A 27,066-nucleotide genomic window follows, 5' to 3' on the forward strand; every position below is an offset into this window, starting at 1 on the left:
GGGAAGTCCCGAGAATGTTTTTTAACAAGTTTCCCAGGCGTCCTCCATTTTCTGCTCTTCCACCCAATCTTGGAGCAGGGACCACCCTGCTGGAGGAGGGGACAGAGAGGAGTACCCACTGTGCACCCCGCTGTGCTAGGCAGAGGGTTCCCTGATCTCCTTAACCCTCAGGGCAACAGATTTAAGAGCTGATGGAAGCTGAGGCTCAGAGAAGTTTCAAGACTCCAGTCTGCCTGACACCAAACACAGGCCTGTCGCCTCCACTTGCAAGGTTCGTTCTTTCTACAATAAACAGAATCTTACTTGAGTTCACGAAACAGGGACAGAGGAGCTATTTTTACCCTCATTTTACTAAAGAAGAGGAAGCTAAAGCCCAGAGAGGCAAAATGACTGGCCAGGATTACAAAGCCAGTCAGGGGCAGAGCAGGCGCTTGGCAAGGTGACTCCGAGGCCCTTCTGAGCTCTTTCCTCAGGGCCGCCGGATGTCCCCACTATTCCCAAATCAAATAATGAGGAGCGTGGATGACTTCCAGCAAGGGGACAGATGAAACAGATGTGCTAGGATGAATGTGGGGCTGCAGAAAGGGAGAAGGAAATGGAGAGGGTGAACCCTGCTTCCCTGAGGTTCCGGCCAGTACAGGCCCAGACTCAACCACGCCCCCGCCACCACACACACACACACACACACTCACTCGCATTCCAACCTCCACTGGGGCCTGTGACAGGGGCTGGAAGGGGGGTCCCGGCTGTGGTGGCCCCAGACTGACACTGAGAGGCCAGCCACAGGGGTGGGATGTTGAGGGGTTTGGGGTGGGATGTCTGGACTGATGCCTTCGGTGGTTACACCTCGTTTTAAAGGGACAATTTCCACTTGACACGTGAGGAAGTTGAGGCCTAAATGCCCGGCTGCTACCCCTACCCATCTGGCTCAGCCCACGGTAGCCCGCAGGCAGCAGTGAGCTGCCCACTGGGAGGTGTGAGAGTGCTGGGATCGGCCCCATTATTCACAGCAAACCACAGGAAGAGGAGTAAAGTGGCTCATCCAGCCTTCCGCTCCTTCTGGGCCCTGCCGCTCCTCCAGCCAGCCTTCCCCGCCCAAGGAGCCCCTTAACCTTGAAGGGGATGAACCAGCTGCCAGGGAGACACCCTGGAGGCGTCTTGAGTAACGCAGCTGGTTCAATGCCCAATGTACATTGCCCAAAGCACACCTCTCTCGCGGGTCAGGTCATCGCTGAAAAGATGGCTCTGAGCAGGGTTATGGGAATGGGCTGGGACCACTGCTGACTTTCCAAGTGGGTCTGTGGCAATCGTGTGCTAGAAAGGAAACGGGAAGGCGTCAGGCCGTCTGGGAAAAGGGGATGTCATGGCTGAAACCCAAATTCCTTATTATGACTTTCTCATCTCCCTGGTCTCACCTCACCCCACTTCTCTGCTCCAGGCATGACAAAGGGTGTTCAGTTCCAAGAATGCGCTATGCTCTTACTTCCAGGTCTTTGCACACACTGTTCCCTCTGATGGAAACATCTTCCCCTCTAGTCCTACCTCACCTATGCCGGGTGATCTCCCTTTCTTCCTTCCTTGCCAACAAGACTTTACTGGAAACAGTTGGTGTCCAGTCCCAAGGGGCAAGTCCTGGTCTAGGGCCTGCCCATTCTCCTTTGCTGTTTTCCCGAATTTACAGTTAGAGGTGGCCACGTCGCGTATTTTGGGGCCAATGACACCTTTGGGGGAAAGTTTTGCTTCATGGACGACTTCTTTCTGCTTGGCAATTGATACGGGGTGTGGTGCAGTCACCACCTTCTGAGACTCTACACCTGGAAGATGACAAGCCCTCCTGAGAGGAGGGAGGAGAAGCCGAGTAAGAGCCTGGTTCCTCGGTGGCACTGCTGAGGTCATGAACAACACCTGAAACTGCCTGCCGCCAGACTTACGCGAGAAAATAGGCCCATTTGTTTACGCTAGTTATTCCCTGCAGCTGAAAACATCCGACTTTGAAAAGGTCACTTCCTCCAGGAAGCACTCCCTGGCTGCTAAGAACAGGATCAAAGGTCCCCTCCTCGGAGCGGTGGACACATCGTGCCTTTCATGATCTTTGCACCGGTTCACCATCCACACGCCCCAGTAGGATGCGGTCGGCAGCAGGGACCCGTGGTGTTCACCACTTTATCCCAAAGCCAGCGTATCTGTTGAGTGCCTAAGCACACCAGTAGCTGATCACTGGTACAACCTCCTGGAGGACAAAGACAGGGCCTGGCCCTCACGAGCTTGCAGAGCTCTAAGGAAGGGGTGGGTGTGTACACACACACCCTGGAGTGAGGTGGGCGGCACCTCCCTGCCCAGGATGATCAGCATTCCCTCACCACATCCGCATCCGCGGGTGACTAAACAGTTCCCTCTCTCTGCCTCGGTCAGGTTTTAGCTAGAACCCCTCCCACCCACCCCCTGTGGTCTAATCATCTGCAGTTTGGACTCGCTTAGCTGCACTGGGAAGGACAGTAAGACACCCAAGCTTCTGTCCCCTCCCATAGAGAAGCAAGTCAAAGTTGCAGGATCTCTCGATACAAGACATTGTACCTCTGTGATTACTGGACATCTTTACTCATCTACAAAACAATGCAAAAGTCTGGCTTCAAGTCACCCAGGTTCTCCTGTCTTCACATTTTAGGTGTCACCTTTCTATTTTTCACCTTATGTCCCTCCCAAGGGCTGGTCCTGTCTCTCACAGCCAGCACGACACTGGAGTATATACCGTAAGCAGGATGCGTCCATACATTATTTCATCTAATCCTCAAAATAATCAGTATTTTCATTTTGCACAGAAATAATCCTGGCAACACCCACTGAGCACTATGGTAGTTACCTTACATATGCCGCACCTAATCCTCCCTGAAAGCTGCCAGTGATCTATATTCCCATTTGCAGATGAAGAAATTAAGGTTCAGCAAGTAAGGGGTCAGAAGCCAGGTCCATCCAACTCCAAAGAATTTTGCAGATGGGCCAAGCCCGACAAGAGGCTCACCCATGGAAAACTACCTGAGCAACAGTACACCAGTGGTTCGGGTATAAAAATTTATTACACACAGAGAATATTACCACTAACAAACGCAGACAGGCTAGGACACAATGGTACTGGAGGGAGGATGGCTAGCTCTTTGGAAAGTGAACAGGTTTGGGTGACTTGGAGCCTCATGCCACACGGATTGGCCAGTCAGACGGGAGAGCACATGCCAAACACCACGGGACGTCAGGGCATCGAGTGACTGCTCTGTGTGTCCAATGCCTTCCCATCTGATCTGGGGCTTCGAAGGATGCCACACCCAGAAGCAAGCAACTGAAGGAAAGGGGCTTCCTAAGGTGGCCCAGGCTTGTCTCTGAAGTCATGGCAACACCATTTTAAGCAATATGTTTAATTGGATGATTTCCACAAGCTATACACGAAGTTTCTAACCATCACAATTCAGTGAAGTACAAAACATTAAGTTACAGGCTGTGGGAAGAGAAGGCAGCACCAATGGCGGCACCTTCCAGATCCCGGTTGGTCTAGGGGTAGGGGTAGGTTTCTTTTTAAACCAGGCCCCTCATTTCAATGTACAAAAGAATTACTCTGATCGATATTAAATTGTATTGAAAACAAAATGGACTAAAAAGCAAATACTACTCTATGTTGGGGTGAAAATGGGAGGAAAGAATGAGTCCTTCAAAGCAGGAGGGGAGACAGGTGAGGGAAGGTTCTGTGGCTGTGACCCCAGCTGGTCACTCACGCTGCTCCATTTTTACTTTTGGTGGTCTCAGGAAGGTCCTGTTCTTCTTCTCTTTCTTTCCTTTTGTATTTGCTTGGAAGTTTCGCCAGCTGTCCACACGACCATCTCGACTTTCCTAAGCACAGAAGAGGTTTGAGGTGAGGAAACCAGTTAGGGAAAGGAAGGGCCTGAGCCTGCTGTGCCATCCCCCTTGTAGCCCAGCTCGGCCCAGCCCAGTCCTCTGGAAGAATCCAAGAGTAGAACAGAGCAAGAGCTTTTCTGCCCCTTCCATGGGCCCAGGAAAGGGTCATACCACCCCTAGAAGGCAGGATAAGCCACAGGCTGCCACAGGCTGGAAAGGAGGATGAGACGAATAACACTCAACACAACAAAGCCATTGTTTGCTGGGTACCTCTGGGCTAGACACTTACTGCACGCTATTCCTAACCCTCACAAAAAGCTGCGGTGTGTCGTGCCACTGGCATTTCACAAACGAAGACACCAGGGCTCAGAGGCTGCGTCCTTTTCTCAAAGCCGTCTGGCTTGCCAGCAGTACAGCCGCTCTTTCCCCCGGCACCTTCCTTCTGCCCCTTAAAACCTGGATGGAGGCGCAAAGCCAGCACAATGCCTGGCCAGCTGTGCTGGGAGGACCACTGGGATCCCTCCCCCTTACCGAGGGGCCTACTCATTTTCTCTCTCTGCATTCACTCAGTGGGACAGAAACAAAGCCATCATCGCTGGTTAGCCAATCCCTACCCTGAGTCCTAAATCTTACAGAAGATAAGACCAAACGCTGCTCAATTCAGGAAACTGGCTGAGCCCCTGAAGGATATAACCAGGATGTCAAAGAGGAATCAAGCCTTAAGTCTCTCTGCAGGCAGGACACCGGGGTTACAAGAACCTCAGTTTCTACTAACAGACCTCTAAATAGGGCGCTACTCCACGTTTACCCCCTAAATTAGAGGTGTAAACCATTGTTCCTGAGCCCACTTGGCAGCTGTGCCTATCATGCCCTTGCCAAGCTACGGAGCGCAGAGGTGGCTGAGCCAGGACTCAGTCCCCAAAGCCCCCGCTTTTCCCCACATAAGCCATTTCCCCGACTGTCCACCCCAGTCAGTCCTGGGAATGGCCAGGAATCAAGCTTCTATGCTGGGAAGTTTTCTTACTCTGGAATAAGAGTCCCTGGCCACCTTGGAAACTTACCTCAAAATTTTTCTGCCACTCCCTTTCTCGTTTGGCTTTTTCTTGAGCTTCAATCTCTTCTTCCCTTTGTCGCTTCCTAGGAGGAAAACCAGGCCATAGGACTTATATGATACTTGGAGACTGTGTTAACCATACAAGTTAGGCATTTCCCCACAGAAGCAAGCATATAAAGTAAACCAATTCCCTAGAGTTCTCCAAAGACGGCTGTCTGGAAAGGGCTCAAAGCACTGCACAAATGTCATTCTAAAACATGCAGATGAGACTGTGGGGCAAGATACAGATACCCCTGTCACAGAGATAGACAGACAAGGTCGTCAAAGCCCAGCCAACACTAATCGGAGGTTCCAGGGCCAGTCCCTGACAAAGCCATCTCAAGAACCCAGGCCACCTTACTTCAGTAGAGTGACCATTACAATAGCAGAGGTTCTTGTTCAAGAGGCTCTTTGGACAAAACCCTATCCTAAAACAAGGCCCTTTCACATAACCCCAACTAGCAAAACCTAGTTATTGCTAAACACCAATCAACAATACAAAATACATAAACTAAATTAACCTCAAGATTTCTGATGAGCAAAGGAAATCATACTTTCCGGCAATAAATCCGTTGTAAGTGATTACACTGTACAACACTACATACTCACCAAAGCTGCAGCCACTAGTCACACAAAAGGCTCAGGCCTGAATAACTGCCTACTTCACTCCAGGAAATCAGGAAGAAAACACACAGCACTCTTGATTATAAACTCCCTAAGGACAGGCCTATTCAATATTTCCCAAAAGTCAGAGAGAATTCCTTACCCTAGTGATTCAAAAGTTTGGCTGTTTCAGATAACTATTTTAGACAGTCTCTTAAACGATGTACTGTAACATAATTCCTTCATCAGGAAAATCTCCGAAGACCATCTTGGTTAATCTAGGTATTCAGACATGGCTTAAACGAATATACTAATATATACCTTTCATGCATCTCTTTGGCTTCTCTCTCTTTCCTTTTAATTTCCAGCTCAGCAAAGAGTTTCATGGTCTGTTTGTATACTGCTTGTTTGAACTACAAAAAAATTAAGAAGAAAAGCAAAGTAAATATTTTACCAGCAATTTGAATCAAATATTTTTAGATGGAGCCCAGGACAAAAGCAGATTAGACCAGCAAGGAAAAAAGACTCTCCAGAGAGAACCACTTCAGGATGCTGGCTCTCTCCTGGGAGATAAATAACACATCCTCCTATGAGCTCTTTCCACTTTCACCATTCAGATGATACAGAGGAGCCTTGCTCTGGTAAAAAGCACCAATAAGAGAAAAAAAAAAATTTTACCCACTTATCACAACCATTGAAATTTTGGAGGGCCCTTTCCTCCAAAGAGCTTCCAGAAATAACTTTCATTCTTTCTTTTCACGCATATGTTATAATTAACTCCGAGCTAGGCACCAAGAGAGGTCCTGGAGATATGCAGGTGCTATCAGACTAGTCTCAGGAGTCTCCCGACTGTGGCAGAGCTACTAGTTGTCCCCTATCCTCGCCCCATGATGTGTTCTACCTTCTTGTACACTCCCTTATCTTAAAGCACATGGCCACCCAGCACAAAAGCCTGTATTTCCCAGGCTTCTCTGTAGTTAGGCGTGGCCATGTAACTTGTTTTCGCCAATGAGCTATAAGGAAAAGTGATGTAGCAACTTTCTGGAGTGTTCTTAGAGGGAGCACACTTATCCCTCCTGCCCTATTCCTCTATCCTGCTGTTTGTACATGGGTGAGGTGATGACACTTCCTGGACTGTGAGATTGGAGGCAACACACTTGTTGGCAGAGCCACAGAAAGGAGGACACTGAGTCCTTGAGGGACACGCAGTCCAGCAGCCATCTTCCCAAAGACCACTACACAGGAGAGAAAAAAGCCACCGACTTGTTCAAACCACCGTCATTTGGGGTCTCAGTTGTATGCAGCTGAGCTTATATTCTGACTCTTACGTTGGCAGAAACAGGTAACACAGCATTAGATAGAAAACAAAACTCTTATCTTTAAAACTTTTTCCCCCAAATATAAAGTATTTTAAATATACAAAGAAATATAAAAAATAACCCATCATCCAGATTTCATACGATTTATATCCTAAAATCAGAGACACTGGAGCAAGAGTGACATATGGAAAAAAGGGGAAGTAAAGGAATCCCCAAATTACTGTCACTTCTCTTTAATACTGATACCTGCCAGGCACTGCTCAATGAAAGCAATGCTGACAAACTCCAGCCCCTAATAATGACAAACATCAAAGAGGTGAAGGAATCTGTAAAGAATATTTCAATATTTTTAAAAGCTCCTGGATGAACAGTTTCTGGTGATTTTAATTTTTTATATTTTTCTGCTTTTTCCAAATTTTCTATCATTAGCATGTGTTCCTTTATAAGCAGGAAAAAAAGACAACTAAAAAAAGTTAAGGTTCTTAACAACTTAGGAGGAGCAAGGAATATTTATAAGAGGGTCTTCAGAAAAGACTAAAAAGGATAATTAAAGGGAAGGGAAAGTAGGGCTGAGGAGAAAAAAACTAAAATACTGGAATGGAGTAAACCCAAAACAAGTGGCTAGTGGAAAAGACGGCCTAACAGTTCTCAAGCAGTGTTACCAAACAGAAGAGGGGACCAGTTGCTGTAACTAAAATCACTGATGGAAGAAGTTGATAGGAAGTTTCCCTAGTAAGACAGCCGCTCCTCTATAAATCTTTTAAAATAAGCATGTGGATTAAGTTATTTATTGACCTAACTTGAGGCAAGATTAAGATGACTTAAAATTTTTCAGGCTAGTGAGGCAATCAGACACAAATATATAAGTAGAATCTCTCTCTTAACCAATCTCCACTGAAGAACCCACGGGATTAACAGATGCTCGGGGACTTCCCTGGTGGTGCAGTGGTTAAAATCCGCACTCTCAATGCAGGGGGCCCAGGTTCAATCCCTGGTCAGGGAACTAGATCCCACATGCATGCCACAACTAAGAGTTTGCATGCCACAACTAAGGAGGCCGCAAGCTGCAACTAAGACCTGGCGCAAATAAAAATTTTAAAAAAAAACAAAAAACAGATGCTTGCCATTTCCCTGGAAGCACATTATTACCTGCAGCACAATGGGTACCCGTGGCTGTAGACAGCTGTTTGCCAAGAGTCATTTGTGGTTGCTCCCAAAGCTGTCTATCCCAGTTGCAATTACTACTGTACTTATGTGATTTAAACATCACAGAAATTGATCAGTGTGGTTATCAAAATAAATGCTTGTTGGTTCTTTTAAAACTAAGTGGAATGCTTTAGAAAGAGTCAAACACAAGTCCCTAAAAATAACCGCTGTTGAATTAGGTACAGGTGAGACATCTGGAAAAGACTGAAAAAACCATCTAGGATTCTGCTCTTGCTTTGCTTCACAGGTACCTAAGTTTTCAATGTTCTTCAAAAGAAATTAAAAGCAGAAACTATGGATAATGCTCTGTGTATTTTATAAAATAAAGTCAACTGCGAACTCCAATGAGCAGACAACCCCTCAAAGGGAAGGCCATAGCCCTATGTCCAAAAAAACGTGGATTTTTCAAAAAGGAGAATGAATATACATTTTAATATTTTAAGCGAAAATGTTTCTAGCATGTACGCAGCATTCCTTAAGCTTCCCTCTCTTTAACCCACCAATCAGTGGACCCATTCACACAAGATGAGGTGGTTTTTCCCATATTTAACTCACCAGCTCAGGATCATCCTCCTCCACATTTGTAGGCTTTCCTTCCTTCTTTAATTGCTTTTTTCGCTCTTTCACCTAAAAAGAATTTTTTTCCATCAAAAAATGAGCACTCATACTTTGAGAATATCCATTAAGCTGCATACATAGAATATGTGCACTTTTCTACAGGTATTAACAAAAGCTTTGCATTGAAAAAAGATGAGCCACTCCCCTCCCCTCCAAAACAGCAACGCAATCAAAGAAAACTAGGAACCAGGGGCCCTTTCTCTAACCTCATCTAAAATCCAACACAAGGGGACCAGCTGGGGAGTTGTCCCCAACTTATCAGATCCTAGGCCAGATCCACAGAGCCTTTGATACACTGAACAGCTTATGCATTTATCTTTCATGGCTTGTGGTTATGTGTTTATAGCAAAACAAAAAGTACATTTGTCAAGTTTTAAAGAAGCTACAGAATTTGCAGCATCAAATATGATTGTTTTCTGGCATTTCTGCAACGGCATTCTGGATAATTTTCACTGTGAAACCTCCTTAAACCAACGATCTTCACAACACATTAACTGATGTTTTCATCACTTTGGCCACCATTGAGATTCCCCCCCAAAATAAAGATATCCATTCACAAAAGAATGACATTACTCCATTAAATTACCATTCAGTCCGGCAAAAAGCCAAGTGGCTTCCAAGCTCAGAAAGGCCCTACTGCCACCCTGTGGTCAGAAAGCCTGAGGGTAGCTCCTTTACACGCCAAATACAGAGGAAGGGTAACTATCACAATAATTCAGGGACAAACTGTCGGGTTCTTTTCTGGTTTCTACCAGAATTTGGCCCTCAAATTCCAACACATGACCAGCAAGACACAGTTATGGCAGTCTGTCTCTTCTTTTTACTCATGTCCCTCATCTAAATTGGCCTCATTACTATTATTGGTTATACAGTTGTTACAGATTCCAAAGCTCTTCAAAGAAAAGGTCGCATCCATATTCACTCCCAATTGAAACTGCTCTTATAAAACAGCCTCAAGATTCTTGCCCTAGCAAGTAAAAAATTAAAACAAAGACCTTTCTTACCTCAAGGAAGCTATCTTAACATTTCCCACCACTCGGGAGATTTAGGTAATGGAAAAAAATAAAGACAGCTAAAACTGAATTTATTTCCATTGAGTCCTTCCCAACCCTATTATTAATACAGACATGTATCTCGTCCTATTTTTTTTAAAATAGTTACTCATATCCCCTTGCCAGCCTTTCTCAAGCCCTTGTTTCAACCCTTTCACAGAGACAAGAATAGAAGTCCAGGGTTAAGCACACCATGGCTGCTCCACTGTTCCACTTTCAGAATGGGGTACTGCGATGAGACAGCAAGAAAAACCCTCTTTCCACAACAAGGGAAAGAGGGAGGAGCAGTGTCCTAAGCTCTAGGAGTGAATGCCAGATTCAGGCACGCACTGTTCATGACCACCACAGCAAAGTGGTGGAGACCACAGGAGCAGTCAGGCCAGTCAGGCCAGTCAGGCATTGCTATGTTAATGTTAACATTTACCCTCCTACAAGGCAAGGCGCCCAAGGCTTACTAATACTTCCTGTAAACACAGCAGCACTATAAATACTTACGGTGTGTTCCACGTATTCTTTTCCTGCCTGAATTACATCCAGGGCCCTCTTCTTTTGTTCCTGATCCAGTAGCAACTTGTAAGCTTTGTCCACAGCTAATGCAAAACATTGAAATTAACTGTTTCTGCAAACACCCTCTCAAAGTCTGAACTATACTCAGGCAGTGTAAATGGACTTGTGCCGTCTAAAAGCATTCCCTACTTTGTTAAATTATTTACTGTTTTTAAACTGATTTAAAAACATACAACTACAGCAATGATTTTCCTTGAGAGCCTTGGAAAAAAATTAAATATATGCTCAAGGTTAAATACACCACAACTAGATTTAACTCAGTGATCAAATTCTTCCAATTATTTTTTATGTTCAAAGGAAAAAAATGATCCTATGCAGTAACAATCTTTGTTGGCACATAAAAGTTTTAACAAACCAAAGTTAAGGTCTATTTCTAAACAGCAACATTCTGCTTTGAATGACAACCGTTCTACTGAAAACCACAGCTTCTTCATGACCAGAAGACAAAACTGTAACATTCTTTTCTTGATCCAGGACTAGGAACAGTTAGTCCCGAGCACTGACAATATGTTTCTCAGAAGCAGGTAAATATACAAATACCTTCAAAAGCCTTTTGTGCTCTGTCAGCATCATCTTGATTTTTGTCAGGATGCACCAATATGGATAACTATAATAAGAGAAAAGATAGCTTAGTCAATAAGAGGAACATTTAGTAACTCTTCGCCTGCACTGTGCCTCTTTACAACCAAAAGCTCTTATTAGGGCAAAAACTGCCAGCCAGAAGCATTTTTTAAAAATTAATAAATATCATAAAATGCCCAGAAGTGTTAGTCCTTAATAAAATTCAAGTACCAACAGGTAACTGCACAGATGGAAAACATTTATTTGAGAACAAATGTAAGCCAAGCATTATGAAGATGTTGTCATAATTTGGGAGGGGGAAGGAAAGAACAAAAAGTACCAAGTTCCTTTTATGTTTCTTATACGGAGCACTAGAGAGGATTAAACAGGTCTGAGATATCATCTCTTTCTTAAAAGAACTTCTAATATAGAGCAGTGGCTCTCAGTTCTGGCTGCGTTCCAACCCTGTGAAGATTTTTAGGAGTACAGAGGTCTACTTTCCAGCCTGAGACCTTCTGAATCAGTCTCCGGCATCTGTACTTTTTAAACCTCTACTAGACTGGGTATCAGATGATAGTAAGGAATTAGTGTTAATTTGTTAGGTGTGACAAGTAGTTATGCAAGAAAATGTCCTTTTTTTACTTTGGTGGGATAACTGCTTAAGTACTTAGGGGTGAAGTATCATAGTGTCTGTAATTTACAGTTCTGCCAAAAATACATATATAGTTAATGAAGGGAACTGTTGCACATAGATGGTGAATATACGGGCTTTCATTGCTTTATTCTTTCTTTTTAAAATATAACAAAAATGTCTTATAACAAAAAGTTAAAAAGCAAAAACCTCCATAGGTGATCCTTTCAGACAGCCAGGGTTAAGAACCACTGACCTACTATCACCGACAGACAGAAACAGTTTGAACAGAGGGACTGTGCTCGGGGATGACATCAAGTAGGGATCTACTGCTAAATCCAGCATTACTGGAGCCAAAATCCTGCGTTCCAATTTCAACTTAGATCACCTGCTAGCTGTGAGACCTTGAGCAATTCACTTGATCTATCTCCGCCTCAGTTTCCTCCTCTCTAAGTGGGGCAATACTGTATACCTATATCTCACTGGGTTGTTGTAAGGATGAAATGAGATAATGAGTAAAGAACTTAGCATACTAACACACACTGGCAACAGCTAGCACATGAAGAGGACATACCATAGGCCAAGACCTACTCTAAGTGCGTTAGGTGTGTTGCCTCATTCAAATCCTTATAAAAACCCCAGGGGCAGCCACCATCATTACATGCATTTTACAAACGAGGTAACAGGGCACAGGAAGGTTGAAAGTAACTTGCCAGCGCTCACACTGCTTGTAAGAGGTACAGCCAAGACAGAAACTCAAGTCATACAGCTCCAGCACGTACACTCTTAACTATTAGGCTCTATTAATGACTAAATAAGAATTCTTATTGAGTTCTTCATATAGCTACATAAATAGTCTAAAAGTTTTGACTATGAATTTGAATGATTGCTTATTGAATTGGGAAAGATTTCTAATGCATTACATTAGAAAACTTGATATTTTAGAAGAAGGGGAAAAAGTTGAATATAAGTGCAGAGAAGAAGTCAGGAAGCAAAAAAGCTATGAAGTTATATAATGGGAAATGACTGAGTAGGCAAAGATAAAAACACCTTGGCTTAATAGTAGATCAGAAGATGATTATGAGTCAGCAATGTGGAGGCAATGACTGTATTGAAAAAGCAAGCCTAACACTGGATATTAACAAGTCTGTCATGCAGGAGCTGAGAAATATATTCAGCACTGGTCAGGCCCTATTAAAATATGAAGTATATAAAAGATATAAGTTGAGGAAAGTTTAAAAAAAAAGACATGAAATATACAGAAAATCCAACTTGCAAAGACATTACAGGGAGTATGATTATTCAACTCATAGAAGAAAAGGCTGGGGGGTTAGCTTTCAAAACTGGAAGGGTGTTTTAAAAGGCTACTATAAAACTCTACAGCTTGAGTTATTAAATATTAGAATGGGCAAGAATCAGAGGTTGTGGATCTCCTTTCCTAGAGAACTTTCTGAAAGCACTCTATATTAAACCAGGTATCTTTTGAGTATTCATATAAGTTTGCAAAAGATAAAATTATTGAGGAATAGAACTTTAAAAATAAAATCACTTAACACTGCTAAATGAACTTAAAAATAAAACACTGTTATGAATCTCCTAGAAGCCAGGGGATTTGATAAGTATGACACCATGTAAGCTCTACTACTCTACCTTGTACTTCTCTCTCTTAATTAAGGAACTGGAGAGATTCTATTTGGATGTAAAATTCATCCTATTCACAGGTAAGCTATGGTCATTAAATTATTTAAGATTTGTATGTCACTGTAAGTTTTTTTTCAGAGTTACATAGCCTTAAAAAAAAAAAAAAGATTAAATTTTGGCCCAAAAGTCATAACAGAATGTCCTCATAATAACCCTCAAGTCCTAAGAGAATCATGTGCTCAATACATTTTTAAAAGGTTCAAACTCCACCTATTACAGGAATATAGTATCATACCTGCCGAAACCTCTTTTTTATTTCTTCATCTGTCACTTCAGGATCTATCTGAAGAACCTGGAAGAATCAAAATCAAAACTGTAAAAGAGATTAAAAGAATTTATAGATTTAAGAGATGCCCAATAATTATACATTTTATAATCAGCATCTAGAACAGTACTCAGCATTCTAGAACAGTACCTAGCATACAGTTCTAAAAAATGTTCAAGAAATATAAATGAGTAAACCAGTAACAGAATAATAGCTATAGTGTTTCAGGGTTCTCAAATTAATTCAGTGGTTTCTTTCACTCCATCAGAAAAGTAATAAATTACCCTACACCCAGGGACGTGTTTACAGACCATGAGAAAAATGTTGCCTTTCTCCTTCATTATTAAGAAAAGTACCCACCCTCTACTTACCTTTGCAAATGTGGAGAAAGTATAGCAACTCAACATGAAAATAATTAGGCTGGCTACCTGATTTTTTTTTTTTTTTAATGAGGGAGAACTGTAGATCTTCAAATAAAGCCCCCCCCCCAGCTGATTTTCATCTCAATCAAGAAATGTCCACTTGGCTCCACGTTATAATTTACATGGCTCAACAGTTCTCAACCCAGAGTGGAAATCTGAGAGCAATGCCAGGGGTTCACTCTAGGAAAGTCTGGTTCCAGCTCAGTAGAACTTAGTAGAATTGGGTACGGCCAAATGACAGCAAAATCTGTATTTTTTGAGCAACACTTATTTAAAGATAAGTTTTATCATTCTTCTCCAACCCTGGGTATCCTGGTGTTGACATTCGTCATCAAGGATTCTGATTCCCTCACCACAAAAACACACATTCATTCAAACATTTACATAGCAGCTACTACCTGCTGAACATGCTGCTATACACTAGAAATGCAAAGATAAATAAGCAGGAGAAACATTTTTTTAAATTACCATATAATAAAAGTTTTTCAAAGAAGGCTTTATTATAAGACATACAATTAAACCAGAGGATTTCAGAGTGTAGTCCATGGATTCAACATAGCACCTAACATTTATGTACTTAGTATTCAAGGTGTGAAGAAGGTGCTGAAGGGCAGAGGGTAAGAAGGTCTGTTAGAAATTCAGAAAAGCAGGCCCCACTTCAGTGTGACTGAATCAGAATCAACATTTCAACAAGATCCCCAGGTGATCTGAATCATATTACAGTTTGAGATGCACTGGTAAGGAATGATGACAGAGGTCAAAAATAAGCGCACTTGAAGTTAATAGAACTGACGATCAGTTATTAAAGGGGGCAAAGAGGAAAAAAAAAAAAGTAAGAAATCTTGAAAAATACACACCAGGGGCTTCCCTGGTGGTGCAGTGGTTGGGAATCAGCCTGCCAGTGCAGGGGACACGGGTTCGAACCCTGGTCCGGGAAGATCCCAAATGCCGCAGAGCAACTAAGCCTGTGCGCCACAACTACTGAGCCTGCACTCTAGAGCCTGCGAGCCAGAACTACTGAGCCGCATGCCACAACTACTGAAGCCCATGCCCCTAGAGCCTGTGCTCCGCAACAAGAGAAGCCACCGCAATGAGAAGCCCGCGCACTGCAACGAAGAGTAGCCCCCGCTCGCCACAACTAGAGAAAGCCCGTGTGCAGCAACAAAGACCCAACGTAGCCAAAAATAAAATAAATTTATAAAAAAAAAAAAAAACATACCAGAGAAATTAAAACTGAAAAGTAATCTGCCAAGCTTAGTCAGATGTTTACAGAGTCTTAGAAAAACTTGACAACAAGTAATGTCAAGATTTATAGCAAGCTTTCAACACATTCAAACAGCCCACCTACAGCAGCAGTTATTGGTAGGCCATGAAGCTGAATCACCCCTGCATTCAATAGACTTTTGAAGGTTACTACAAGAGCATACCCATTCTCAAACGTCAGGCATACAATTGGGGGTGAGGGAAAAGGAAGAAGAACTTTAAAACAAAGACTTTTCAAGAGTGAGTGCGCCCCATCATACCTTCCCAAGGGAGAAAGGAACCGGGGAAAAGTCACTCAAAAGGAAAAATGCAGCCACATAAGATTTACAGACAAAGGGAGGTAACTGTACATACACAAATATTCAGAGGAGAACCCTACCTTTCCTTGGTTCTGGGGAAAAGGAATGTACTAGAGCAAACCAAAGTCCAGCAAACCCAACAAGGTATTCAAAATGAATGTGAAAGGATGGAAATCATCCCACCTTCACACACAAAAAAAAGCCTCAATAAAGCTATAGCCTAGAACTAATCATGCCAAATGTAATTCATAAACCTTGACTGGTTCCCAGGTTAAAAAATAAAACAGCTAAAATTGAGATTTTTTTTAGGACAATTGGAGTCATTGGAGTGTAGACTTCATGCCAGATGATGTTGCTGAACTGCAGTAATGTGGTTTTTCCTAGGTGTGGTAATGGTGTTGTGGTTATGTCGAAATGTGTTCTTGTTTTGAGGAGATGCATGTTAAAGTACTTAGGCATGAAGCATCAATGTCTGCAGCTTACTTTCAGATGATTTGGCAAAAATGAAGAGGGTACGTATAAATATACACAAACACACACACATCAAAAGTTATTTTTCCAAGGGTCATATCATATGTGTACTGATCACTAGCAACATATATTCACTGAGTGCCTTCAAAGCTAGCTAATCCGACTCCTTTTCTATCATTAAGAGTTGGAGTTGCCATATGTGGCCATGAAACACAGTGAAGACAATGGGCCTATACCTGCGGTCCAAACCCCTTCGAAGCCAGTTTTATACATTCAGTACAAACTTATGGAGCACCTGGGATTGCTAGATCCTGTGCTCACTACTGTTCTCATAGAATTTAAGGTCCACAAGGGAAGGAGCAGACAAGTCACAATTCTTACCAAAATGATAAATACCATATAACCAGTATGGCTCTAAGGAAGCACACAGGTCTGCTCAGATTCTTGGAAGATTTTTCTGAACTCCCACTGTGTCTCAGGCTTTGGGGATACTGCAAAGAAAAATCCACAGTCTTGGACCTCAGAGAGTTAATAAATCATCACACAGAAACAAAAATGCTTGACTGTGGCATTTATATAAGTTCCTGAACTCAAATAAACTGCCATAGTGTCCTTTAGGATCTTCTGCTTGAAAGAGGAATCCAGTCTTAGGTCACAACTGAACTCTCTGACCTGTTAATAATGTGCAAGTTCCAGAATCCTGTGAGATAAATACCTTTCTTCCCAATGTGCTAAACAAGATAAACAGAAAACGAAGTCTGTGGTGCTGCCTTTTGGGGCTTTAAAGTTAAACAGAAGGACTTCCCTGGTGGTCCAGTGGTAAAGAATCCACCTTACAATGCAGGGGACACAGGTTCGATCCCTGGTCAGGGAACTAAGATCCCACGTGCTGCAGGGCAACTAAGCCCGCGCGCCACAACTACTGAGCTCGTGCACCTCAACTAGAGCCTGCGTGCCGCAAACTACAGAGCCCACGTGCCCTGGAGCCTGCGCGCCACAACTAGAGAGAGAAAACCTGCACTCCACAACTAGAGAGAAGCCCTCGCGCCGCATCCCGCCTGCTGCAAAAATAAATAAAATAAATAAATAATAAATAAAATCTTTATAAAAAATAAAGTTAAACAGAAAAAAGGAACATGAAAAAGGCAGGACTGAGCAGGCGCACAGGTTCATCTAAGCTTATGGAAGGAAGTAGGGGAGGGCCCTTCACCTAAGAACAATTGTAGAATGCATAAGAAAGATGTTTAGAAAATGGCTGAAGGTTAGAAATGCATCCAAATAGTGCAGTGATGGCAGGAAGGGGGGGAAAATGCCCCCTGGATTAGGATTCCTGTAATAAGACCCATCAGAGTCCCTTTTCTACCTGCTGCTCAGGAAGATGGTATATAGGACAACTACTCACGTTTCAATTTATAGCCAAGAGGACAGCTATTACTGCATCACTTCTCCTTACTAGGAAAAAACCAGTCTGCTTACCTCTGGAGAAAAGTCTGATTCATTTAGATGTCCCAGTAGTTGTTGCATGAAAAAACAGAAGTTACTGATTTCCTAAATTGCTAGGAACACCTAGCTTGGTGGGGAGGATGCTGGACCCTGACTTAGGGTCAAAAACCAACTTTGTAAGAAGACAACTGGCGGGGGCTTGGGGCTAAATTAGGAGTTTGGGATTAACAGATACACACTACCATATATAAAACAGATAAACAACAAGCACCTACTATATGGCACAGGGAACTATATTCAATACCTTGTAATAACCTATAATGGAAAAGAATCTGAAAAAGAATACACACACACACACACGTATATATAGTATAACTAAATCACTTTGCTGTACACCTGAAACTAGCACAACATTGTATACCAACTATACTTCAATTAAAAAAAAAAAAAAAAGACAATGACACCCATCCTATAAAGTGGCCAGCATATTTGTATGAAAGAGAAAAGACAAAAGTTCTAATGGACAGTCATGGAGTCCTGCTCACTCAAACACAATCTGGCACCTCCCCAGGTTTGTCAACCTTACCATATTCTTTACACTTTCAAACACACTTCCGGGGAATTCCCTGGTGGTCCAGTGGTTAGGACTCCGAGCTCTCACTGCGAACTGCCCGGGTTCAATGCCTGGTCAGGGAACTAAGACCCCACATGCCATGCGGCGAAAAAAATAAATAAAATTAAAAAACAAACACACTTCCTATAATCAGGACAGGAGCTATGGGGCAGTGAGTTCTACTTCCAGACCACATTAACTGGTAGGACAGTAAAATCCTAGCATTCATACTGGTCCCAACAATCTGTTACTCCTCATCAACAGATCTCCACAGGAAACACTAATTATCTTAAATAAACAGGTAAGTTATATGATCATGTGTCCCCTTTTCACAGTACATACTATCTCAATTTAAAAATACGACTAGGGACTTCCTTGGTGGTACAGTGGATAAGACTCCATGCTCCCAATGCAGGGGGCCGGGGTTCGATCCCTGGTCTGGGAACTAGATCCCATATGCATGCTGCAACTAGGATTTTGCATGCCACAACTAAGGAGCCCGCTTGCCTCAACTACAGACCCAGTGCAACCAAATAAATAAATATTAAAAAAATATATATATGACTAAACAGAAAGGACATACCATCAAATTCTTTATCACCTTTCAAACATATTATCTCCCCCTACGCCCTCCCCAAAATCATATCTAAATACTCTTTAAGCTTTTCATCTTCCTCTTCCCTTTCAAATATGTTAAGTGGGGCCAGGCGAAGTAGACATCTACTTTGGGTGAGGAGTCAAGATGGCCCAGAGCGGAGTGTCAGAGCCCATCAGGGACAAAGAAGACAGTAACCACACGAGGAGTGTCGGCTAGTCATGTGGTGCTGGAGCCCAAACAGGGTGAGAAGAGCATCCACAGAGGGGTAACTTGACATAAAGTGCCAAAGTGGGTTGAGGAGGGCATCTCCATGGACAGGTGGCCTGCCATAGGGTGTTAGAACCTAAGCAGGGTGAGGCTGTCAATATGGGAGGGCACAGGGTGCAGGAGCCCAAGCAAGGACATATCCACAAAGCCCAAGCCTAGCATGGGGTGTGGAAGCCTGTGCCTGGTGAGGTGGGTGCCCATGTAGGAGAGCATCCAACGTAACAGGGCAGCCCAACTTGAGGTGTAGGAGCCCAAGTACAACTGGCACAGAGAGTTGGAACGTGAGCAGAGTGAAGAGGACCTCCATGCAGGGGGCGCCTGGAGTGTGGAGTCAGAACGCAATAAAGATGAGGAGGGTGTTCCCAGAGGAAGGCAGCCTGACACAGGGTGTCAAGACCAGAGCAGGTAGGAAGGAAGCATGCCTGCTTGGTGGGGAGGCTGCTGGAGCCCAAGAGGGACGAAGAGAGCTCTTGGGGGTGGAGGGCAGGCACAGGGAGGCAGAGCCAGGTAAGAAACATACCCACACCAAAGGGTGACCCAGCACTGGAGTTTAGAGTTCAGGTGTGGGGAGAAGGGTTTTTGCACAGTGACGCAACCCGGTGTTGGTGTCAGAGTGAAGCAGGGTGAGGAGGTCATTCACATGAGGGAAGGAATGGCAATGGGAGATCGAGATCAGATTCATACAGGAGGATCAATTAAGTAAATATATATATTAAAGACAGTGGGAGCCAGATTTCTCAGAGAAGGGAACTATGAACATGGAAAGAAAAAAAACCCTAGAATAAACGCTGTGATGTTGGATTGAACTTTTATGTAATACATGTATGTGTATGTACACACACACACACACACACACACACACACACACACACACAAACTCCTTAGCTCTGTCTACCAATAGGGTCTGGGAGTAGTGACATCCCAATGGCAATGGGTATACCTAGCATCCAAATCTTGATTTCTAAATATCATTCTTCATTAAAAGGAATCAGAACTCCTCAAAGAAATGGTTAATTCCAGGCTGGGTCAGGAAAAGTACAAGAGTGCCTAGTAATCAAAGAATGATGAAGACATATCAAAAAGACAGGAAAGGCTTAAAAGTAACCTACTGGTCAAATTTGGGACATTTGAGCATCGAAATAAGTAATATCAAATTATAACCCATTGAATAAAATAGGAAACCCCAAGTCTATACTGACAAATGAATAAACTGAAACTTTGATAAGGACAGTATATTCACACATTCTCAAAGTACCTCCTCATAAAACACTTATCAATTACAAAGGAGAAAAAAGTTAACTTCATGAAGAAACCTAGTAGGCACCTCTTTAAGTGATCAAGTAATATCATTAATAACAGGATAAATCAAAATCATGTACCACTTTACAGGTTACAAAGAGAAAAATGCAGTACCACTTCTATGCTATTCCTGTCAACACTGCATAAACTGAATCTAATGTGAAGAAACATCAAACAAACTCAAGTTGAGAAAGATGCTACAAAATAACTGGCCTGTAATCTTCAGAAATGCCAAGGTCACGAAAGTCAAGGAAAGACTGAGGAACTATTCCAGATTGAGGGAGACTAATGAGACATGACAACTAAATGTAACAGAGATTCCAGACTGGATCCTTTTGCTATAAAGGACATCATTGAAACAATTAGCTAGTTTGAATGGGGTCTGAGGATCACATAGTAAAATAAATGCATCAACATTTATTTCCTGGTTTTGATTGTTATATTGTGGTTCAGTAGGAGAATGCTGTTCGTTGGAAAATACACTAAAGTATTTCAGGGAGATGGGGTGTCATATTGACAACTTACTTGCAACCTTTCTGCAAATCTGAGATTGTTTTAAAATGAAAAATATTCTTGAAAAATTCTTCAAAAAAACAGAAACAATTGGTGAATCTTGAAAATACTATACTAAGTGAAATAAGCCAGACATAAACAGACAAACATTGTTTGAGGCACCTGGAATAGGCATTCATAGACAAAAAGCAGAATAGAGCTTACCAGGGGTTGGGGGTAGGAGGACTGGAGAGTTATTGTTTTATGGGTTTGAAGTTTCAGTTTGGAATGATGAAAAACTTCTAGAAATGGAGAGGGATGATGATTGCACAACACTGTGAATGTACTTAATGCCACTTAACTGTATGCCTAAAAATGGTTAAAATGGTTAATTTTACGTTATGTATACTTTACCACAATAAAATAAAGTGGAGAAAAGGTTTTTTTTTTATAAGTGCTCAATAAGTGTTTTTTATAAGATGTAACAACATTCATTTCAAAGTTATTTATAATTGTGACAATTAGAAACTAGTTTAATTATCGTACAATAAAGGAATTGTTGAAATAATAATTGAGACTTTAAAAAGTGTATATGGGCTTCCCTGGTGGCGCAGTGGTTGAGAATCCGCCTGCCAATGCAAGGGACACGGGTTCGAGCCCTGGTCCGGGAAGATCCCACATGCCACGGAGCAGCTGGGCCCGTGAGCCACAATTACTGAGCCTGCGCGTCTGGAGCCTGTGCTCCGCAACAAGAAAGGCCGCGATAGTGAGAGGCCAGCGCACCGCGACGAAGAGTGGCCCCCACTTGCCACAACTAGAGAAAGCCCTCGCACAGAAACGAATACCCAACACAGCCATAAATAAATAAATAAATAAAAATAATTAAAAATATTTTAAAAAGTGTATAAAAATAGTTTATGTAACAATATAGCATTTAAAATAGCATGGGAATAGATAACTAATAAGAACCTGCTGTATAAAAAATAAATAAATAAAATAAAATTCAAAAAAATAAATAAATAAAATAAAATAGCATGGGGCTTCCCAGGTGGCGCAGTGGTTTAGAATCCGCCTGCCAATGCAGGGAACACAGGTTTGAGCGCTGGTCTGGGAAGATCCCACATGCCTCGGAGCAACTAAGCCCATGTGCCACAACTACTGAGCCTGCACTCTAGAGCCGGTGAGCCACAACTACTGAAGCTTGCATGTCTAGAGCCCGCGCACCACAACAAGAGAAGCCACCGCAATGAGAAGCCCACGCACCCAACGACGAGTAGCCCCAACTCGCTGCAACTAGAGAAAGCCCACGCGCAGCAACGAAGACCCAACACAGTCAAAAATTTAAATAAATAAAAAAATAAATAATTTATATATTAAAAAAAAACTTTAAAAAAATAAAATAAAATAAAACAGCATGAACTGCATGACCCTCTTTGTTTCTAAATAAAACTAAAAACAGTTGGAGCATAAACAGGTGTTTTCTTAGGTACGATTATACATGATTTTTATTCTTGCTTTTTCTATATTTCTAATTTTTATTAGAAATATGATTTACTTTTATAATCAGGAAACATTTAAAGTTATAAAACTAAGGAAGCTAAAAAGTGTATTTGCTTGTCTATAATCTTGTGAACGTTTTTGGGTTGTTAGGTTTTTTTTATTGTGGTAAAACAGAAAAGTTTTAACAAATTAAATCAAAGACCCTAAATTTACCAAGGCTAGCTATTCCTTCACATTTGAAAATAAATCCATATATATTTGGGTTACTAAAAGATGAGAGCAAGCTCTGCTCACAATAAACCACCAAAGTTCAACTCCAACTATGCATAGTACAAATTAGGTGTGTGTTCCGAGGTAAGCCTGCCTGCAGCTATGTAAAGCTCCCTATCAAGGGCCACAGCAACATCAGATACCTCACCTCAAATGGGTTCAAATTGAAGTAGGAGGAACCAGGACGAGTCAATCTTTCAATCTGATTTTTGGATGTTAGAACTGAATCTCTCTTCTCTATTTGTTTCACCTAAAATAAAGGGGATAAAAACCTCATTAGTAAAGCTCAGTAATGAACTCTGAATTGTCATCTTAACAAGTTACTCACAGACATGTCCAGTAAACATTTATTTGCGTGTCTACACGTTCAAGGTATTTTGCTAAACACTTTGAGAAATAATTACAACAGCTACCATTTACTGAATTTTAATATAATGTAAAAACTTTACAGGTGTTTATTCCCCTCAACAATCCTATATGGTAGGTACCACTATTATCCCCATTTCGCAGATAAGAAAACTGAGAGTTAGGTCAACTGACTTGTAACCAGCCAACCTGTAAACCAGATTTTTTCCCAATCACCCAATTTATAAACCAGAATTTTAAGCCCAACAGTTTGACGCCAGAGCAAGGCAGCAAGAAGATTCAAAAATAAATAAATCACAGCCACTGCCTTCAAAGAGCTTCCCCTCTAATGATGAACGATATACTTGTGAATGTTCACATTAATTTACAACTTTTTAAGAAAGGAAAAATACAATTACACTGAAATGTACACTAAAAGCAGCATTAAAAAAGTGGGGGGGGGGGGGGGGGGTGGGGCTTCCCTGGTGGCGCAGTGGTTGAGAATCTGCCTGCCAATGCATGGGACACGGGTTCGAGCCCTGGTCTGGGAAGACCCCACAGGCCGCGGAGCAGCTAGGCCCGTGAGCCACAATTACTGAGCCTGCGCGTCTGGAGCCTGTGCTCCGCAACAAGAGAGGCCGCGATAGTGAGAGGCCAGCGCACCGCGATGAAGAGTGGCCCCCGCTTGCCACAACTAGAGAAAGCCCTCGCACAGAAACGAAGGCCCAACACAGCCATAAATAAATAAAATAAATAAAATTAAATTAAATTAAATTAAACGTTTAAAAAAAAAAAAAGTGTGTGGGAGGGAGCAAATAACTCCGCCTTTCTAACTCTAATAGTTAGAAAAATCCCTGACCTGAACACAATGCTAAGGAGAACAAGCACCAGGTAGTCCCAAGAAAACATCCTCGGTGCCACTGTCAGAACTGAAATTTTAGTTGGAACGAATCTCTGGCATGTTATATATACCATCTTTATTTCTATGGCCAAAATGCATTTGGAAAGGATCTCAGTAACATAAAAAGCTAATCCATTTCAGCATCTTCCCTCTTCACTCTTTTGTAAAATAGCACGCCCCTCCCCCCACTCTCCTTTTCCCAGACTCATTTTTCCTCATAGCACTTATCACTACCTGACAGTATATTGTACATCTATTCATTGTTTATCCTTCTCAATAGAATGAAAGCTCTATGAAGACAGGATTTTTCTCTCTGTTGTTCACTACCATTTCTCCAGGACCTAAACAGTACACTAGACCATATCAGGTGCTCAATAAATATTAGTTAATGATGATTAAAGGGTCCTCCTTTAGACACTTTCTCTCATTAAATTAAACAAACCAGGATTGCTTTTTTTTTTTTAACTAAGAAAGAGTAATTAAAACAAGTTCCACTATAACTGCTGAGTACTCATGAGAAGCCAGTAAACTGGTAGCAGTGCATTAACACTTTCAAGTGAATTAGACATTTTGAAAGCACAGACTATAAATGGACATACTAATTTGTTTTTAAACTTAATATTTTGGAGAAACTACTATGTAACAAGCACTGTTACAACTACCAGAGATAAAAGATGAATGTGACATGGTGCTTAACTCTCAGTAACTCACAGCCAGGTGGGGAGCAACTCCATTCCTCAAGTCCATGGCAACCTAAAGAGGTCCACTTTCAGCCTTGTTTTAACTCTTACAAAGATACTTCTGCTTTATATCTCATGAAACTTTCTTAAACATTAAACCCTTTAACCCTCATTAAAACTCTTGTTTTAATATTACCTTTCGTTCTACAAACGTGGAAATTGAGGACTGCCAAATCAATGGCTTTTAAGAATTCTGTCACAGTCATGTTAACTGCCTTGCACGAATCCAATCCGAGGTCCTCTGACTCCAAAACCCATTCTTTTCTTTCATTTATTTATTCACCCATTTATTCATTCATTCGTTTACTCAACAAATATTTATTAAGCAACTACTATGTACTAGGCTCTGGAGATGCGATAGTAAACGAGGCTCACACCAAACTTACTCCCTCCCAACATGATACCGAGCTGTCATCTGCTCTAAGACCCAGCACAAATTATCTCACCTCCCTAAACCTCAGGTTTGTCATCTGTAAAAGGGAGATAATGCCTACACGGCAAAATGCACAGTGCCTAGCGTTCGCTAATGGCAGAAATAACTACCAGGAAAACTCACTACAGATAACTAAGAGTAGAGAGTGCTTCCGTTGATAATAAAAACGGTGGCCAAGCCGGTTAAGTCGCCCCCAGGAAGGCCCAGCCTCCCGGCCGCTGCCAGCCCCCGACTACGCGGACCTGGGGAACTCTGCGCGCGCCCAAGCACTTCGTTGGCCACGATCGCCGCCTCCACGCAGATGCCGGACCCCCCGCCCCTTTCTGTCGTCCAGGGGATCTCCGCGCCGCAATATCAGGAAGAAACGCACACACACTCCCGAAGCCCCCACCGCCCCAAAGGCCAGACAGGAGGGGCTGCCCAACGGTCCAGGCCAGAAGGACCACTGCCTTCGCCCGCTGGGAGCGTAGCCCTATTGGGGTCGCCCCGTTGCCGCCATCCCTCACTCTGTGTTCACCTCACTGTAGAAGGTCATAAATGCCTCCTCCGTGCTGCCGCCGCCACCCGAAGCCCCGCTCTCTCCTGGAGCCGCCATTTCCCCGGCCCAGCCACCATGTGACTCTTCTGCGCAAGCGCTACCTCACGTCTTCTTACAGGTCCGCCTCTCCCCCTTGTGACTCTTAAAGGGCTCGCAGCCCAGCCAGACACCTCCAATCTAAGTAAACTCTTCTTTAAACTGAGGTTAAATACACGTGACATACAATTAACCATTTTAAAGTGAACAATTCTGTGGCCTTTAGTACATTCACAGTGTTGTGCAACCATCACCTCTATCTAGTTACAGAACAGTTGCATGGCCCCAAAAGGATACCCGGCACCTAATCAACATTTCGTACCCATATTTCCCAAACCCTGGCAACAACCAATCTGTGTATTGTCCCTATGGACTTACTTATTCTGGACACTTCATATAAATGCAGTCATACAACATGTGACCTTTTGTGTCTGGCTTCATTCACTTAACATAATGTTTTCCAGGTTCATTTAAGGTATAGCATACATCATTACTTCATTATTATTATTATTATTTTTTAATTTCTGAGATACTCTGGTTTCTCTTCAGATCATATAAATCTTTCGCCTTTTACTTCATTATTTTTTATGGCTGAATAGTATTCCATCACATGTGTATACCACAATTTGTTTATTCATTCATCAGCTGATGGACATTTGGGTTGTTTCCATCTTTTGGCTACTGTGAAATGGTGCTGCTATGAACATGTGTTGAGTACCAGTTTTCTATTTGAGGGGTACAATTTCCTAGAAAGGAATTTGGTAATTCTATATTTAACATTTTGAGCAACTGCCAAGCTGTTTTCCACACCGGCTGAACCATTTTATATTCCTACCAGTGATATAGGAGGTTTACAATTTCTCCACATCCTCACCAATGCTTGTTATTTTCCATTTTTTTTAATTACAGCCATCCTAGTACCTAGATGGATCTTTTGCACAAACTCAGCAAGACCCTCCACTGGATGCCCAGCCAGGAGATAATCAAGAAACAATAGTATCTGAGAACTAGAAACAGTTTCTGAAATGGGAATGGCACTTAAATATCTAGAAACACACAAAATTATTACTAGATAGTGGGCTTATGAGTGATTATTATTTCTAGCCTTCTGCTTTCGTGTTTTTCCAAGTTCTCTAAAATGAACATCTGAAAATATGCCCTGCAGCTATTTCCTCCCATTTAACTTATACAAACCAGGGCTGGTATTTTTCCAACCAAAAGATGATCAATAAAAACAGTTCAACAATTTCATGGAAAGCAAAGAAGGTATTTTTATAATCATAAGATCTGGCCCAACCCTCTCAACTAAAGGAGAAAAAAAGTGGGCCCAGAGGGAGAAAATGACCTAGGCAAAGGCTATAAACTATTATCTTGTTCGCGTTTGTTACATGGCTTAAGGAAGGTCAAGGCAAAGCCGTCCCTAGACTCCTACCTATGCTCTTTTCCACTTCATTGCACCACATTGCCAAAAGTCCTGTTATCAAGCCCATTTGATAACATATCAATACATTTTGCAAATATTAATTCAGTGCCTACTTGATTGATCAAGGTCCTAATAACTTCATAAGCTCAAAGGTGCAAGAACAAAACAGGGGGCTATGATAGAATGACGAAGGAGCTCAGAGAAGTTTTCTCTGA

The 27,066-nt window shown here is 42.4% G+C and overlaps 1 protein-coding gene across 1 annotated transcript; it reads right to left on the reverse strand.

Annotated features, from left to right (window-relative positions):
* Nucleotides 1-3,055: 3,055 nt before the first annotated feature.
* DNAJC8 (DnaJ heat shock protein family (Hsp40) member C8) lies at nucleotides 3,056-25,471 on the reverse strand. Its single transcript, XM_068539276.1, has 9 exons — nucleotides 25,372-25,471; nucleotides 22,584-22,685; nucleotides 13,469-13,525; nucleotides 10,881-10,947; nucleotides 10,269-10,363; nucleotides 8,659-8,730; nucleotides 5,900-5,991; nucleotides 4,944-5,019; nucleotides 3,056-3,876 (listed from the first exon to the last, which is right to left on the reverse strand). The coding sequence occupies exons 1-9, from the start codon at nucleotides 25,447-25,449 to the stop codon at nucleotides 3,754-3,756; spliced, it is 762 nt and encodes a 253-aa protein (XP_068395377.1). The 5' UTR covers nucleotides 25,450-25,471; the 3' UTR covers nucleotides 3,056-3,753.
* Between the last annotated feature and the right edge of the window lie 1,595 nt (nucleotides 25,472-27,066).

Source organism: Eschrichtius robustus, chromosome 3 (genome assembly GCF_028021215.1).
Source record: "Eschrichtius robustus isolate mEscRob2 chromosome 3, mEscRob2.pri, whole genome shotgun sequence".
NCBI lineage: Eukaryota > Metazoa > Chordata > Mammalia > Artiodactyla > Eschrichtiidae > Eschrichtius > Eschrichtius robustus.

Excerpts from the sequence above, each read along its gene's own strand:
- DNAJC8 (XM_068539276.1), bottom strand. The coding sequence starts at position 25,449 with ATGGCGGCTCCAGGAGAGAGCGGGGCTTCGGGTGGCGGCGGCAGCACG. Across the intron at positions 10,948-13,468 it reads TAAAAAAGAGGTTTCGGCAG|TTATCCATATTGGTGCATCC; the intron begins GTATGATACTAT and ends CTCTTATTATAG. Across the intron at positions 8,731-10,268 it reads AAGAATACGTGGAACACACC|GTGAAAGAGCGAAAAAAGCA; the intron begins GTAAGTATTTAT and ends AATTCTTTTTAG.